The following is a 17407-nucleotide window of genomic DNA, read 5'->3' as shown; positions in this document are numbered from 1 at the left end:
TTAGGTAACTACTTCCTTGTGCAATTTACATAATTAGGTATACGGGGCTTCCTCGTACCTACATCGTATTAGCATTGCGATGTGATGAGGAAATGCCACCAGCATACTTGATACAATGGCCCAGAATCTTACTTTAGACTTCGTTCACATTACCGTATTCAATTTCATCCGTACATAGGTAGAGTCCAACAAAACAGTATGCGACATTTGAAAACAAAAGGCCGTAAATGAATGCTTTAGACATACATTTCTGTAGGCACCTAATTAAAAGAAAATCCACAAATAAAACCCGCATTGCGAACTCACAAATCAATCCGGCATTCATCGTTTAAAATTTTGGAATTGTGTAGGGAGCCAATGATACGGGCCAATTTATCAATATCTACGCAATTACGGGCTTGAAAGGAATCCCCAAAACGGTCGTCAAAAGAATGTTTTGTGGCAGTCTATTCAATGCCGATAATTATGGAGGAAATATAATGTTTACAGTACAATATGCCATGGTATTACCACCTATTAGGTTTCAGGCACGGCACAGACCACCCAAATCCATAATAATATAAATCCATTTAATGTATTTAGTACCTACCAAATTTTCCGCCAATTTTAATTTGTTAACATATTAAAGATATACCTACCTATGTATCTACACCAAGAACTTTATTACAACTGTGTAAACTGTGTTTTCACATTGTACTTACTGAAGTACAATGTGAAAATACAGTACAGTACAATATCGAAATCGTTCTACTTACGGCAGTTCCTCTCATCCTGTTCACAGCATTATAGCTCTGAAAGATACAGTGATTATTCCCGCAGTGCACATCGCCGTTCTTATTGCACGTGCGGCAGTTGAGCTCGTCGTACCACCAGCCGTACGGGTTGCAGTGCTTTACGTCATAACACATGTTATTGAAGGGTACTCACAGCAGTTCCTCTCATCCTGTCCCCAGGGGCAGTCAGAATGTCCGTCGCACATGTGGCTCTGGGAGATACCCACATCTGTCTGGGATATTCCCGCAGTGCACATCGCCGTTATTCTTGCACGTGCGGCAGTTGAGATCATCGTACCACCAGCCGTACGGGTTGGTGCTATACGTCATAACACATGTTATTGAAAGGTACTCACAGCAGTTCCTCTCATCCTGTCCCCAGGGGCAATCGGAGTGTCCGTCGCACATGTGGCTCTGGGAGATGCAGTGGTTGTTCCCGCAGTGCACATCGCCGTTCTTCTTGCACGTGCGGCAGTTGAGCTCGTCTGAACGGTCGAGGCAGTCCACGTGCCCGTCGCAGCGCCAGTCGTGTGGGATGCAGCGCTTCACGTCGCATTGGAAGCCGGTGGGGCATACTAAAGGAAAAAAATGTTATAAAGCAGAATTTACGAAGGAATTATGTAATGATAATAAACAAGTAGTTAGTTGTAGTCCGAAAGAAGAAACATCAACTCTTTGTCCAACTAGTTAGAGGCCAGCGCCAGCGTCGATAGGATAAAGATAATCTTGCATTGAAAATTCGTGGACAATGGGACGTAATATGCATTTGGTCTTATTAGTCTAGGACTATCTAACTGCTTTATAATTTCACCGCGTTTAGGTCTAGAATGAAATATGTACTCTGAAAGTTCATTACATAATACATTCGACCGCAGAAGAATGTATTAGTAGGTTCTACGGCGAAAAAAAAACATAATTGGAATTTCTTGCATAATTATTTTAGATATACCTAGAGAAACAGATAGAGATTTTTCTGTAATTCATCTGTTAGATAAATCAGATACAAAAGGCTATACCTTACCTGGGCCATTTTTTTCAAAGTTTTTTCCCCACCCCACTTTTTTTTGTAACATGGGTATTTTTTACGCGATTCATACTCAGAATCGAGAGGTCTTTCGATCCTGATAGGAGAAAAAAAAATATTTCCATACATTTTGCAAACCTTCCATTCCGTTACCACCATACAAAATGTATGAAAAAATGGTAACGGAATGGGAAAAAAACCTTGGGACACTTTTCTCCTATTAGGATTGAAAGAGCTCGCGATTCTGAGTGGAAAACACATAAAAATTTCCAAATACAAAAAAAGTGGGGTGGACAACTTTGAAAAAAATGGCCCACCTATTTTGTAACCTCCACTTACCAGGTTTAGCAGCGCGGAACTTCGCTTCTTTGACCTCGCGGTTGCCGAGGCAGACGTCGGTGTCGGTGGACTCCGGGAAGATCTCGCACTGGAGGTAGTCGGGCATGGACAGCCCGAATACCTCGAGGAAGAACCCGCAGCGACGCATCGTTTCTGTACAAAAAGCCAAAAAAAATTACAAATGTGAAAAATCACGTTCTTGGCTAAAGTACACGTCCTAAAATCAATAACACACAGTGAAGTCATTTTTGAAGTCGTTGGAGTATCACCAGATTTGAGATGGTAAAATAGTACATTACGATAACTCATGTCGACAATCTGTACTGAAAAAGTAATTTGAGGTTTATACGTAATACTAATACCTACTAGTGCTTTTGCTCGAGTAAGCTTTATACATTGAATTAAAACTCATAAAACACTGTATTAAAAGATTGAAACTAAACTGAATTAAAATCCGTTTCGTAAGTTTTGAGTTTATCGCAATCTTGCAGACAAATGGACGCGACGGGCTACGTTGTTTTATTACATAGCAAAGTAGATGTTGTATAGTCGCGTTTAGTGATACTTATTATAATATACACAGTTTCAGGAACAAAAATATCTGAATACGCTTTTATACACTGTGAAATAAAAAGGATCGTTCAAATTTTGCATAATGGCTTTTGAGGTAATAATAAACAAAACTTAAGGACCAATGACGAAATCGCAAAAAATAATTTGGACTGTCATGATGCCACTCATTTCTATGGAAAAGCCAATTTTTTTTTCGCGATTTCAACATTAGTCCCATAATAAAAGTTGTTCATTATGACTTCTTGTGTTGATAGCTACTTACTTTGTTTTATATGCCGATTCGATTTTATATACCGATGCACTTTAGCTGTGTTTGTCTACCATTTCCTATTTTCCTCTCTCAGTCATTCTAAGGTTAGCTGGAAGAGATCCCTTAAAGGGATAAGCTCGCCTTTGTACATAACCATTATAATTATTCACTGTACTTGTAGGTTATTTGTTCTGTGCAATAAAGTTTTTACTACTACTACTACTTCAAAAGTCACTATGCAAAGTTTGAATGGTCCTCTTTATTTCACCCTGTATAGATGTAATAAAATTATCGTAAGTGTAATAAAATAGTTATTTGTTTTACAAGGCAGCAAGCGAAAGATTCCAATATTGAACCGCGAGTGTAGTGAGAGGTTCAAAAAGTGGAATCTTGAGCGTTGCGAGGGTTTCAGGTTAGGTTTAGGTTAGGAGCATGCAGGTTAAACAAACTTTGCCACCGAGTGAAACACAAAATTTTTCACCACACGCACACACAAATATTTATGATTCAAAATAATTATTTGTAGGTAAATTCCAGCCAGCTCAAGGCATCAAGTTAAAATTTGTATGAAATTACTTTGCACTCTTGTGGATAAAATGCAATTTTGCTATCTGTTTTCGAATAGCAAAGAGAGCCTTTATCAGTTGGGGTGGTGAAAAGTAAATTTCTAACCTTGACAAAGGCTCCTGCAAGGGCGCACCATGTGCCCGAGAGGCCCGCATTTGGGCACGAACAGCGAGCAGAGGAACAGCGCCGTCAGCTCATAGCACCGCACGTCCACCACTGCGTCGTATATCTCCAGGTCCTGGTAACAAATACCTCTACATATAAGAAATATAACAGTTCGGTTATTAGTGGTTTGTTAGTGGTTGGTGTTGGTGGTTAAAATAAGTCAAAGAGTGAAGTTAAAAAAGGTTATCAGTGTAATGTTGCGGAGGAGTGCCGAAACGTGCCTGCGACCTCGTCCAATAAGCCCTGAGGCGGCAATAGAGGGGTTTTAGTGGGTACACCATGGGTCTCATTAGCCTATATGGGAGTCCCTCATAACCATCCCAGGCCGTCCCTGCGCCTGGAATGGTATGCGTAACGCATTTCCCCTCGTAAAAAAAAAAGAGGTTATCAGTGTAATAATCACAGTCTATATCCCGGGAAATATAAGTTTCATGAATGTAATAACCGTGAATCATTTAAAACTTTTAGTAACTAGTTAGATATTTATCTACGAACCATGATATTTATCAAATCATAATTCATCATCATCGTTCACCTGCCCTTATCCCAGTCATTTGGGGTCGGCGCAGCATGTTCTTCTCTTCTATACCTCTCTATCAACTCGCCCGTAATTTCATCATTCCTTATCATACCATCTTTCACACAGCTCACTACCTTTTCCTCGGTTTTCCTCTCTCTATATATTTTTATTAAAAAAAAATAGCTGATAACATTTTGATGACAAAGTTTGACTCGTCATCTAGGTCAGGTTGTGTGATGTGAAAGATCTGATTTAGGTACCCACATTGTCGATCAAGGTAATGAATTATTTTTATTGGACATAAAACTTATGTAACAAATAAATAATACATATCTAACTCTAAAAATGATAATAATAAAATAACTTATAATTAAATTAAAAACTAAACTAAACTAAAATATAAGTATCTTTAAACGTAGAGTGAATAGGCTATTACTGAATCGGTGAGCTCCATCTTAGACTCTGTCTTCACTTCCCATCAAGTGTGACTAGGGTCAATCGCCAATCAGTCCATAATAAAAAAAAAAAAAAAAGTACGTCTAAATATGGCCCCCGCGGCATGGTGCCAAAGATGCTGGCAGCATTCCCTCGCTGAATAGCAAAGCTAATGCGTTGCGAGAGAAAGCTGCCAGCTCTCTGGTCACCGGTAGTTTCTTTGAGCTTTGCGCTCAGCTCTTTAAAGGTAATGAATACTTCCATGTTTTTCCATTTCCATTTTTATTTTATTCCGATAGCTGTATTCGAGATAAATATGACCTAAATTTATTTGCAACTTTAATTTCACGGAACGGAAGCACTTTTAATTTTAAGATAACATTAACAATGATTAAACTCATTCCATTCGGTAATATCAAGGTAGAAATGACAGAGAGAAAAACAAACACAATGGACAAAATACAGAAGGTTTACTTCAGAGAGATCCTTCTAAAATTATGGTAGGTAGGCAGATTAAGAGGCGAGACCTACATTTCAAAAACGAGATAAATCCTGAAATAATAGTAAAATTATCTGTGCGGAACTATTTAAAAAAAAATGTACCTATTGCAAAAGAAAATATGGCTTAGCCACGGAGGAATCAATCTAGTAGGTTATAAAAGGAAATGATAAGTCCTAATGATTTTTAACAAGCAATAGGTTCACTATTCAGAGTTATGAACTCATGAAGTCTAATACAAACGCGTATTAAAATACAAAAGGTAACTTGTATACACACCTAGAATAGGTAGGTAGGTGTTCATTCCGCATGAAATAAAGCTTTCAACTTTGGTTTTATAATCACAAACGAACAAGTTGCGGACGACTTTTCACAACTTTGTTGATTATTAAACGGGAAAATTTTGCTAATTCTTGTTATTGCCGAGATATTGTAAACAAAGGTTTACTTATAAGATTGTTTTCGCTTCTCTTTGTTTGAGGGTAGCGATGCTTTTGTTTAGAGGGATCTGCTTACACGCCTCATCCTATAGGCACGTAGGGATTCGCACAAACATTTTAATTTGTTTTAAGAAGGCTGTATTCATAACTCATTGCTGCGGAGAGAAAATGGCTAAAACTTTTGCTATGGTTCTTTCCTGGCCCCGTCGTAGCCGAATGGCATTTCTACAAGGCGAAACGAAAACGAAACGCCGCGAAAGGTAGTCTGGCTCTGTCGCGCCAATACGCAAGAGCGATAGAGATAGATGTCTACGAGCGTTTCGTTTCGTGAGCGTTTGTGCATTCGGCTACGCATGCTGGTCCGCCAGTATTTTTGCGTTTGGTCAGGTGAGTATGTCGTAATTACATGTCTTGTGTGAATGTCATGGCCTAGAGGGCTGCATGACGTTAGCATAATGAATTTAATCAAAAACGATATCGTCACTACTTTAAAAAAAACTTGTATCTTCGTCTGTCAATGAAAAGAAAATTGTAGTATGTATGTATGGAATGCATATAGACTAACTGCGTTTTAACTTTGAGGAGCAGCGTGAGATACGAGATGTTTTCAAAGTAGTGACGATATACCAGATAGCTTCTGTTTACCTTTCGTCAGTCTACAATAAGGCGTTAGACTCTCAACATTTATATCAGCACTACGAGTACTAATGATTTATGACATATTTTTGACTGTTAAGTCTATACGAATTCAAGAAAAAAAAACATAGTGTATCTGTATATAGAAGTGTGACTATTTAAAAAGACACAAATCAAAATAAGTATTTGATTAAATAACTTGATTTGTTCCAAAGTTGAGCAGATCTTGTTTGAAGTTGTTCCAGAGATCGGCTCATTTTATATTGCAAACCTTACAAGGCCTGATGAATGTTGCTTCAGATTCATCCCGTCGGGGTACAAGTCGTTGCCCTGCTGCAATCTGGCGCGAGCATTCCTTGCCATCCCTGTATTCATGATTCATATGAACAACGCGAGCGCGGGCGCGACCAATGTAGGGGAACCACATCTAAGGCGATACAAATGCTCTCGACTATTTCCTCCCTGGTGTCGTAGCCGAGTGGCATTTCTGCGACGCGAAACGAAAACGAAACGCCGCAAAAGGTAGTCTGGCTCTGTCGCGCCAATACGCACGAGCGATAGAGATAGACATCTACGAGCGTTTCGTTTCGTGAGCGTTTCTGCCATTCGGCTACGTACCCAGGTTTTTGAAGATAGCAATGATTTTTTCAACGCAGATTATTATAATTTTTATCTGTGTATCCATTTAGATTTTTTTGATATTCTTATTTTTAAAGACGCTAGAGCCCATCAAACATTTCCAAAAACTCCTTATTGATTGTGGCGTAAAAAAAGGTGTAGTATTCAAAATTGGTAGCAAAAAAGCTAAATGGTCCGACACAGATTATTTCATTGTTATTCAGATTCTCAAATTTCGTTACGATTGATTAAGTTTTGAAGGAGGAAACAGTGGAGAGACCTCGATTTTAAAGACTTTTTCGCAATATATTTCAACTGAGTTGTTCTGAATGGGCATTTTTTTTTTCGATAAATCTAGTTAATAACACTAGTATATTTAACTAAAATTACCAAATTGAAAGCGGGGCTCCTTTCCATTTTAGTATTTTCGCTCCTGTAGCGTCTTAAGCTAATATTGTTAGCGTAGCTAACTCTTTGTGTGGCGCCAAATACGGAAACGCGATAGAGAGAGATTTCACAATAAAAACAAAATAATACGAAGAGAAAAAGTCTATAAGAAAAACCCATTATTTGATGTTTTTTTTTCACCGGCAGAGGGCTATCTTACCTACAAATACTAAAAAAAATTCTGCAGTTAAAACGTGAATGTGATATTATTGGCCGGACGTAGCAAGTTGATGTTTGCATAACAATTATAGTCCAAGAGCGAACTTGAACTGCTCCGCTAGTCTTCATTCTACTCGCCAACTCGCCACGATTCTGTAAAAGGTGCTTCAGGACGGGAATGTCGACATTCTACGCTACATGACGGGCAAAGGTTGCACCTAATGAAAATATATGAAAGTGCCAGCTTTCCTAAGAGTTTCTTTATAAATTTTCCGTATTATCTTAGCAACTCTAGAAATATTTTCAATAGAGAACTTCTATTAGGTGTTTGCGTAGTTAGTTACGCACCCTGTAGATTTTAATTTTTCAAATCTAACGTTTAATGGTACGACAATACGAAAAAAGGCACACGTCAACGGCTTTTATACAATAAGGCACTAATATTGTTTTAAATACATGGTGATATGAAAAGGAGCGTTCAAACTTTGCATAGTCACTTTTGACGTCATAATTAATAACTTTTATTATGGGACCGTTGCTGAAATCGCGAAACTAAATTTTGCTATTCCATAGAAATGAGCGGCATCATAACAGTCGAAAATGTCGAAATGTAATAAACAGGCAATTTTTTTTGCGATTTCAGTATTGGTCCCATAATAAAAGTTGTTCATTATGACCTCAAAAGTCACTATGCAAAGTTTGAACGGTCCTTCTTATTTCACCCTGTATTTTTTTTATCTTGTCGTTGATAATTTACTCACGTTAACGTATGATGTATTGTGTCTTATAAGATATGTTGTATAGGTATACCATTACAAAAAAAGACCAATTAGTTATAAAATCGACGTCGTGCTGAATGCCCAAAATATGCCTGTAAAACATCTGTAAATATTTTAACAAAGCAAGCTGTCCAAGTAAATGCCGGGGTAACGATTCGTTTAAAATTGTAAAGCCTTCCCACCTGTCAATTATAAGCAGTATTCTAAAGACTCCGTCACAATACCGAACGATCATTAAGGGAATCAATCTTTGTCAGAGGACAATCGGCTGTGTTTCAAAGATTTCAAAGGTAAGGTAAAGGATAAGACAATTCATATAATTTCTTTTTTCTTGGTTGATTGGTTGATGAGTACGTATCGCGCGTGTGATTGGTCGCATGGACAGCCGCTTGGCTCGCATTCATACAAGGACCTCAATTATACCACTGTACTGGCACTATTTATTGTGCCCGTACGTCACGTCCTTATCCTTACAAAGTAATATGTATGTCAATGCTGTGTTTAGAATGTTCCTGAACATCGAACACCGGGATAATGAGTCCTTCGGTTGTTTTTGTTTCTCATTGGTGTTTCGGTAATTTTGAAGTTCGCTTAGGGTTTGAAGGTAAGAGTTCAATAACAGGAAAAGGTCTGACCAAATTGTTACTAGATGGAAAATGCCAACATTAATGTTACGCGTAACTATGTCGTTTCAAAAAGGCCATTACTAACATTTGATAGAGCAAAGTACAAGCATAATAGATAAATGAATTAAAATAGGCCATTTTCATTAGTTAGAGTTGAGTCATTTTCAATTTAGTAAGCTCAAAAAATGCCATATACTAAACAAATACAGACAAAATTTATGACTCAGGAACCAGTGTATGTGTCATACACTTATAGAAATCAGTTCAGAATCAGGAATCAGTTTCATAGGCAGTGATAGTGACACCTGCCCACTTGGCCAACAAGTGTAAAGCTGCATTTTCCTGAAATTATTGCGTAACTGTTGCCAAAAGATTAATTCCAAGATTATTTGGAAACTAGTCATCTCATTAAACATGAAGCACCTACCTATAAAGCAGCTAGAAGATGCTCAGTAATTACATATATCTTCATCCCATTAATTAAAATTGTTCATTATAAATGGGCTTACTCTTGGTCACAGACCAGCCAAAGGCAAAGACGTGGAGTGAGCTCGCCCAGAAGATGCCTGTTCAGTTGTTCACCCTTCATTTGAAGATGTTGGTGATTAAATAAACATTATCAATACCAAAGACATAAGTAACTCCGTATATTAGACGGATAAAATCTAAGAAAAAAACGAACCTCAAAGCCATAGAGAAAAAGGTACGGTGGCCTAGATGGCGTTACACCTTTAGGGAACGCTCGGCTAGATGGCGCTAATATTAATATATGACATTTTACCAAATATCAAGCTAATAATGTGAGCCAAATTGTCAAACCTGAAGTTCAAAAGTTTTAGGCTTGTGTCGAGAGATGGCAGACTGTGGACTGTGATTACACATTTTACTTTGACTGTAACTCTCTATAATACTCGATCCTCTCTGTCACTACCAACAGTGTAGACATCTACCTGGAAACAACCCACGAACGTCTGCGTAACTGTTGCCAACAGATTAATTCCAAGATTATCTGAAGCGTGCCAACCTATCCAGTCATCTCATTTAGCACGCAGCGCCGATCGACCACAGATAATTAATCGAGCGCCGCTAAGCCGTGAGAGCGTCCCGCGGGCACGCGCCTCCGCCTATCCCAAATTTGATGCCGCCACGTTATCTTTGCTTGTAAAAGCATCTAATATATCGTGTCATTCACGTAGACGTGCGTCATGACTTTTATTATCATGTTACTAGCGACCCCTAGGCCCACTTGCACCAACCACTTAACTCAGGGTCATCTGTCAAATTCCATATAAAATGGTTGGTTAACCCTCGGGCCCTAAGGGCCACTAAACCAACCAACGAAAATAAGGGCCAACAAAAATGGAGGGTTACTTACTTACTTCACTGGCTCAGCGACCCAAAGAGGATCTTGGCCTCCGACACAAGAGATCGCCACTCTGCCCTATCCTGCGCCACTTCACGCCAGTTGGGTAAACCAAGTGCGGACAGGTCTTTCAGGGCTTCCTCGCACCAGCGATATCTGGGACCCCCACGCGGACGTTTTCCACCTGGGCGTCCCACATATGCTCTTCTCACACCACGATCCTCTCCCATCCTTTCCAGGTGGCCAAGCCAGCGGAGTCGTGTGGCTTTGATCTCGCCAATTATATTAGGCACCGCCATTAGCTCTTCCAGCTCTCTATTTCTCCTGCGCCTCCAGGTTCCATCTCCCTCTTTGATTGGCCCTAGAATCTTCCGCCAGATTTTCCTTTCCGCCACTAAAAGCTTGTTCTCTTCTTTCTGTGTCAGTGTCCAAGCTTCACACCCATACATCAAAATTGGTCTAATAACAGTCTTGTAGACTCGAATTTTGGTTGGTCTACTGATCAGCTTGGACACTAACACTCGGTGGAGCGCTGCCGAGCATCTTAGGGCGTTCTGGATCCGAATATCTAAATGGAGGGTTAACCCACCATTTTATATGGAATTTGGCAGTTGATAGCCCACTAACCCTGAGTTAAGTGGTTGGTGCAAGTGGGCCTTATTGAATTAAAACGTAGTTTTAAAGATCTAAGCGTATGCTTGCACCGAATACCGCTACCCCTCATATTATTAAATGAACACGAGACTTATACACTTACAGGAAAGCAGACGCACTCTCTCCTTTCCTGTGACCTTGCCTCTCTATCTGCTTGTAACCACGGACGTCATGTCACGTCCGAAACGGCGGGCTGAACATAAGCTTAGTTTTACACGATTAAATCCCATGTTAATTTAATATTACGAGTGAATTATATTATTTTAACTCAATATACCCTTACCCGATCTATTTGTCCCTGTGTAATGGGACAGAATGCGGGAAGCTTTGTTTTAATACTATGTAGTGAGTGATTACTGATTAAATGTTAAATTTGACAGATTTGTCAGATTTCTGCGCGTCATCGTCAATGACACCGAGTACACCTACAGAACGCAGCCCTCAAACGTGTCTGTCTACTGTTTTCAAGTTTAAGAGCACAAGCCGTAAGTACTTACAATTATTCAAATGTCAACCTACGTCAAGCAGGGTCAACCGCTGCGCTGTCCAGATTATTCAAATGGAAAGACATAATACATCAGGATAAATTCCCTATACATATAGGTAATTATGACAGAGCGCTGTTACTTTAAAAATATAAGCGAATTCAATAAAGCAAACAACAAAAAAAGTAAGCATTACCACGGTCCGAATATACTTTGTTGGTTCTTGTATAAAAGACGTTTTAAAGAATATCTGCTTCACAAAAAGTTGTAGCATCATAAAAAGCTTGTAAACTTAAAACACTGACATTAAGCATTAAAAGTATTAAAACTGTCTAGTTCGTACTACCTAATTAAAATAGGGCTAACAAACGTTTGAAGCCTTATTAATTAATATTATTATTTGATATTTTACGAAAACATTGTTAATTGTTAATAAGCTTCTTGTTTTTGAGTTGATTATTTATTCTGTGAGTGTTATAGATGATTTTCATTAAGCTTAACTGTTTGTAGGAGGGATTTGTTAATTTCGTAAGCCTTTTGTTTAATATTTTGCGAAACGAAATACGAATTTAGAGAACGGAAGCCAACGCTCGGGTGTGTACTATGGTGCGCGTGTTTTTGCTTATAACACATTTCAAATTATAATATTTTATAACAATATTTGACTGCTTACGTAAATCTAGTTGCTCTTAAGCATATTACTTAATGTTCTTTGCTTTTTTAGTTGACTAGACACCCAAACATAAATAATATATGGGTCAAAAACTTGATTCGAAAAACTATTAACGTTCAAGGTTGCCATACTGTGCAGCGTATTTTAATTTTAATAAAAGATTCTAAACTAAATCTAAATGGATATGCTGTGTCAAAAGCAGTATTATGATCTTTTGACATTGACAAATCTATATCCATAACTACCTGCCTGTCATTAAAATATGAAAGCTATGTTAGCCCATATAACGTATAAGCGATCGCTGGCCTTGTCCTCTATACCTTGGACGATGAGGATACGTTTCTGTAGAGTCCAAGAAAATCTCTTTTCTATTTAAAACCGTGACTAACAGGCGGAGTTGTATTGAGATGACTGCGTAATCCTTAACAGATAAACCACTAGTAACCATGACCGCCAAGCTTAATGTCAAACGAGAACAACTGAGATGGAAAAATTCTCATACATAAGCATCATCATCCTTGCGTTGCGTTATCCCGGCATTTGTTCACCCGGTATCTGGGGTTCATTTGTTTAATTTACCTGTTACCAATGACGGGGAGACCCAAGCCGGGCGCCGGGGTCCGGGACCCAGGCGGTTCTGTTAGCGCGGGGAACGTCACTACGGAGCTGCGGTTCACATTTACCTGCTGTGCGTCCCTCTGTCCAAAATGGCCGATGTAATTCGGAAAGACGGTGAAGTTGTAGGAGACGCGGTGCTGCTGGCAGAAGCTGACGATGACGGGGAGACACACGCCGGGCGCCGGGTTCCGGGAGCCGGGTGGTTCTGTCGGGGTTGGGAACGTCACCACGGAGCTGCGGTTCACCACTTGCGACACGTACTGGAAAGAAGATATCTTGTGAGATATGGTTTTTAAGTACTAGGATTGGTTAAAAAAGTATTCATAAATTAATGTGTTATAGTATCTCTCTTTAACCATTAATTAAATATTAAAGTAACTGATGTGTGCACAGAGTACCTACTCCAAGGTTAATATACTTTTCTCTTTGCGGTTGTAAAATATTTGAGAACTAAATTCAATAACATTTATTGTACAAAAACCTATAATTGAACTTTAAAAGAACAACCCAAAAATATACCTAATACCCAAAAAGGAAAACTCTTCTATTTAAATCCATGCCTAAAACTAGTCCACCGAAACCTTAATGGAGCTAAAAATGTACGCAGAATTAATTTGAATAGCCCCGAGCGGCGGCTAAACTCGATACGGGCATTCCGGCGCAAGAATGGCCGTCCCTAAGCAAAAATTTTGTTAGATATGCGGTGATTAAGGGTCCTCGGCGCCTTTTTAAGCGCGTCTTATTATTACGGTTTTAGGCAGAGTGTATGTAATCTATGTATGTACCTACTCGTGTTTTTTTGTACGTGACCGGCTGTTGCCGTTATAAAGCCGGGGATAGACTAGGGACAATTGTTTCAGGACACGTGTGGCCAGCACCGCCCTGTCTTTCGCGAGGCAATTTTTCCAAGTGTATTGTAAGTAAGCACCGCACATTGGCCTAGCCGAGTCTATGCCGGACTGACAATCATTGACGCTACATGGCGAACGAGACACAGTCTGGCTCTATCGCGCCACTAACAGAAGAGTGATAGGGAGAGGTTACGATACGCTTACGAAGCGAGCGATTGTGACTTTGGGTAGCCAAGGTAAGAATGATTCTAGAAATTTCTTACGGTACCTTGAGGCCGTGTAATATTTGACGCGGTAAACGCAGATGCACTGTATCATTGTCATTTTATTAATTACTTTATTGCGATGGAATACACAATACGCGCATCAAATTAATGCACTCTAAACAATTAGGTATTTAGTTATGTGTCCATTCTAATACCTACCCGAAGAACTATAAACGGAACCCCTTAATAAAAGCAAATACGAACAATCGGAGTGGTTACCGGCTACATCCCCGTAAGCCCCGTGTTAATACTGGGGAGACGGTAAATATTCCACTCAGCATAATGCGGCAAGCACTGGTTTTCAATTACCCGCCGTCCTGCTGAGTAGTCCACTTGACTATAAAGTGCTTTCCCTTTTTTAATCTGCTCACTACTACGTGAACAGTCAACTGAGGTTTTACACTTTTGTCCAATTACAGGGAGGTTGATATGCATACATACATACATACATATGCATTACGTATAATTAAACGTAATAAATCTAATAAAAATACGTGCGAGCCGGACACACCACACTCTTCAAGGGTACGGTGTAAACTTAAATATTTTGTTTACTTTATTCTCAGACTTGTAAAGTAAAACGATTACTTGTCCAATTCTACTAAAATCTACCTTACGAATTTAGGTTATTCATAAGTGTAAAATTATGGTTTCAACTCTCCTCCTCTAGTCGGCGAGTTTCTAAGCTAAAGAAAAGATCTTAGTGGCACTCTTGACTTGAGAGACGGGCGGACAAAAAAGGTATTCTTTTGATGTATCCTATTATACATTATATTTACCTATATAAAAATAGGCTTTTCAGACCTCTACAATTCCCCTTGACCACAACTGGTTAAGAATTCAACCACCCCTTTTCCTCCCGGGAGATGGGTTCAATTGTGGTATGAGCTTTAGCGAAATTTCATTGTGATCCAACTCCTTAATTGATAAACGTGTCACTGAAACCTAAGTAGCTTCTTGTGTTCTGCGTATTCCTTTTGGGAAGACAGGCTTGAATTTATGTATGTAAATGTGAAAAGTTCCCTTCTATGTCTTCATTTTTAACCCCCGACGCAAACACGACGGGGTGTTATAAGTTTGACGTGTCTGTCTGTCTGTTTGTCTGCGTGTGTCTGTCTGTGGCATCGTAGCTCTCGAAAGAACGAACCGATTTAGATTTAGTTTTTTTTTTTGTTTGAAAGCTGAATTAGTCTCCCGACTAGCCATGTGTTCTTAGCCATGTTTCATGGAAATCGGTCCACTACGTCAGGGATTAGTCAGGGGTTACGTCAGGGGTTAATTTTAATTTTGTGGTTAGGTTATTGTCAGCTACATTTGACTTGTAAGAAGATTATCAAGCCAATTTCATGTAATTACAGAGCTGTGCGTCAGCAGGTGATGGATCAGTCTGCGGGTAACGTTACGCCGACGTCGATACTGTATTGACGTGGTAATCCAATGTGGCGCGGTCGGGTAGACCATCGCTCGTATAATCACTACATAGTATAAAACAAAGTCGCTTTCTCTGTCCCTATGTCCCTATGTATGCTTAAATCTTTAAAACTACGCAACGGATTTTGATGCGGTTTTTTTTAATAGATAGAGTGATTCTAGAGGAAGGTTTAAATGTAGGTATAGTACCCGTGCGAAGCCGGGGCGGGTCGCTAGTAAAGTAATAAAATAACATATAAAGGCAATTACTGAACCAGTGAGCTACATCTTCGACGTTGTCATCACTTTCCATCAGGTGCGACTAAGGTCAATCATAGGCCAGTTTATAATAAAAAAAAACGGTCAAGTGCGAGTCGGACTCGCTCACCGAGGGTTCCGTACAAACTTTCAATAGTTGAATCATCAAAATGTTATTCATAGAACTCTACAGATTTGACTAAATACCTCAAGACTCAATTTCCCACATAACAAGTAATATTTTAATATACAATTTTATTGTTAGACGACGTCCAAATAAAATCAAGACTATTCGACTTCAATAGTTTACGACTTACGACATGTCGCAAGGACGCTCCTGAACCGACCTCATTATATCAGGAAAAACGCGATGTAGGAAATGAGCGTTCAACGTACAGCGACATCTATCGGCAAATTGAGTAAGCTAATGCGCGCGAGCTAGTTATGGAAGATGATTTTTATGGAAAATTGTTTATTGCGTGAATCGATTTTAACCATTTTGCCTCTATTTGAAAGCAGGTAATTTCATTGTTATTTTGTTAAAAAATACAGGTACAATAAACACCCGCAAGGGCGTTGAAATTGAAAATGTAAATCTGAAAGGTTTTTTATAAATAAAAAAAAAAGTTTTCAAGATACGTGTACGATTTTATTTTTCCTGTAATATTCATTATAATAGCCATGTTTGGTGAAAATTTCACAAATTTATGTTAGTAAACTTCGGAGATAAGGGGGGGGGGGGGCGGTATTTTTTTAAATTTTCCTTCAAAAAACATTTTTTTTCCACAACCAAAAAATTATAAAAAATGGTTTTGATATGTACAATTTGAGCTCTTTCCAACGATACCCCACTTGATCTAGTTACTTGAAATTTTCAGTTTGCCCCCCTTTAATTTTGGCCATTTTCTATCATTTATATTAATTAATTTAAAATAAATATACTTTCAACTTGTAGAGGTTCACAATGTTTATAACTATTCCAAATTTCATATCGATAGCATAAGTAGTTCTCGAGATATTTAACAATGTGACAGACGGACAGACAGACGGACAGAGTCGCACCATAAGGGATCCTGTTGTACCTTTTTGGTACGGAACCCTAAAAATGAAACCTATTATACAGTAACTTTCTTAAATCCTGTAATATGCCTGCGATGGGCTGTGAGAAATGAATGCTTGAGGTTCTGTGAGGTGATGGATGCGAAACCTACCACTGTGAGAGTCTGATAATTTATTCATAACTTATAATTATTTACAGTTTGTAATAATTATTATGTTTTATTTAAGTTTTATGGCGCATTGGATTGTCTGTCAAGCCATGTAAACATGTTTTTCAAAAAATAAAAAAGTATTATAGTGTTTGAATGTATCAGCTGAGTATACCTAATGAGCAAAATTTGCTGTGTAGTAAAAAATCTGTATGTCGTTTTTTTATCAGATAGAAGGCAAATGAGCAGACAGGTCATTCTGATGGTAAGCGATCACTGCAGGCTATACGAGTACACCTGCAACAGCAGGTGTGATCGTTTTATAGACTCTTAGGGCCCATTTAGATGGTACGAGAACTTGCATACGAGTTTTATTACATTGCGGTATTTGATGGCTGTGGCAAAATTGTATGTAACCTCAACAGCCCGCAATGAGACTAAAATCACATGCCATCTAAATCAGGCTTTAAAATGCCCAACCACCTTCAGTGCCCTATCCCTCAAAACTTACAACTACAATTTTACAAGTGTAAAGTTACAAGTTTGTAGTAGTACAAGTGTGCGTACCACAAAATACATACATTACAAAATTGTAGCGGAAAATTCTGACAAATATGTAAATTGTATCGACAAGTTTACAATTCATTGTATCACAAAACTTTACAAACGATACACATATTTTCCGGAAAACGTACAAATTTGTAGCTGACAATTGTTTTGTGCTACATTAAATTGTGGTAACAGTTTTACATATATGTATAATTGTACGTA

The 17407-nt window shown here is 38.7% G+C and overlaps 1 protein-coding gene across 1 annotated transcript in view; it reads right to left on the bottom strand.

The window, feature by feature from the left end:
* Positions 1-17407, bottom strand: part of LOC125225271 (atrial natriuretic peptide-converting enzyme) — a 181743-nt gene that overhangs the window by 66076 nt on the left and 98260 nt on the right. The window contains exons 7-10 of the mRNA XM_048128888.1: positions 12709-12903; positions 3632-3764; positions 2137-2289; positions 1130-1348 (exon numbers count right to left, since the gene is read on the bottom strand). Coding sequence (XP_047984845.1) covers positions 1130-1348; positions 2137-2289; positions 3632-3764; positions 12709-12903 — 700 coding nt within the window. The remainder of the gene's footprint in view (positions 1-1129; positions 1349-2136; positions 2290-3631; positions 3765-12708; positions 12904-17407) is intronic.

Source organism: Leguminivora glycinivorella, chromosome 4, assembly GCF_023078275.1.
Source record: "Leguminivora glycinivorella isolate SPB_JAAS2020 chromosome 4, LegGlyc_1.1, whole genome shotgun sequence".
In the NCBI taxonomy this organism is placed as follows: domain Eukaryota; kingdom Metazoa; phylum Arthropoda; class Insecta; order Lepidoptera; family Tortricidae; genus Leguminivora; species Leguminivora glycinivorella.
The sequence above is the reverse complement of the archived record's forward strand: the minus strand, read 5'-3'. Positions and strand labels throughout refer to the sequence as shown.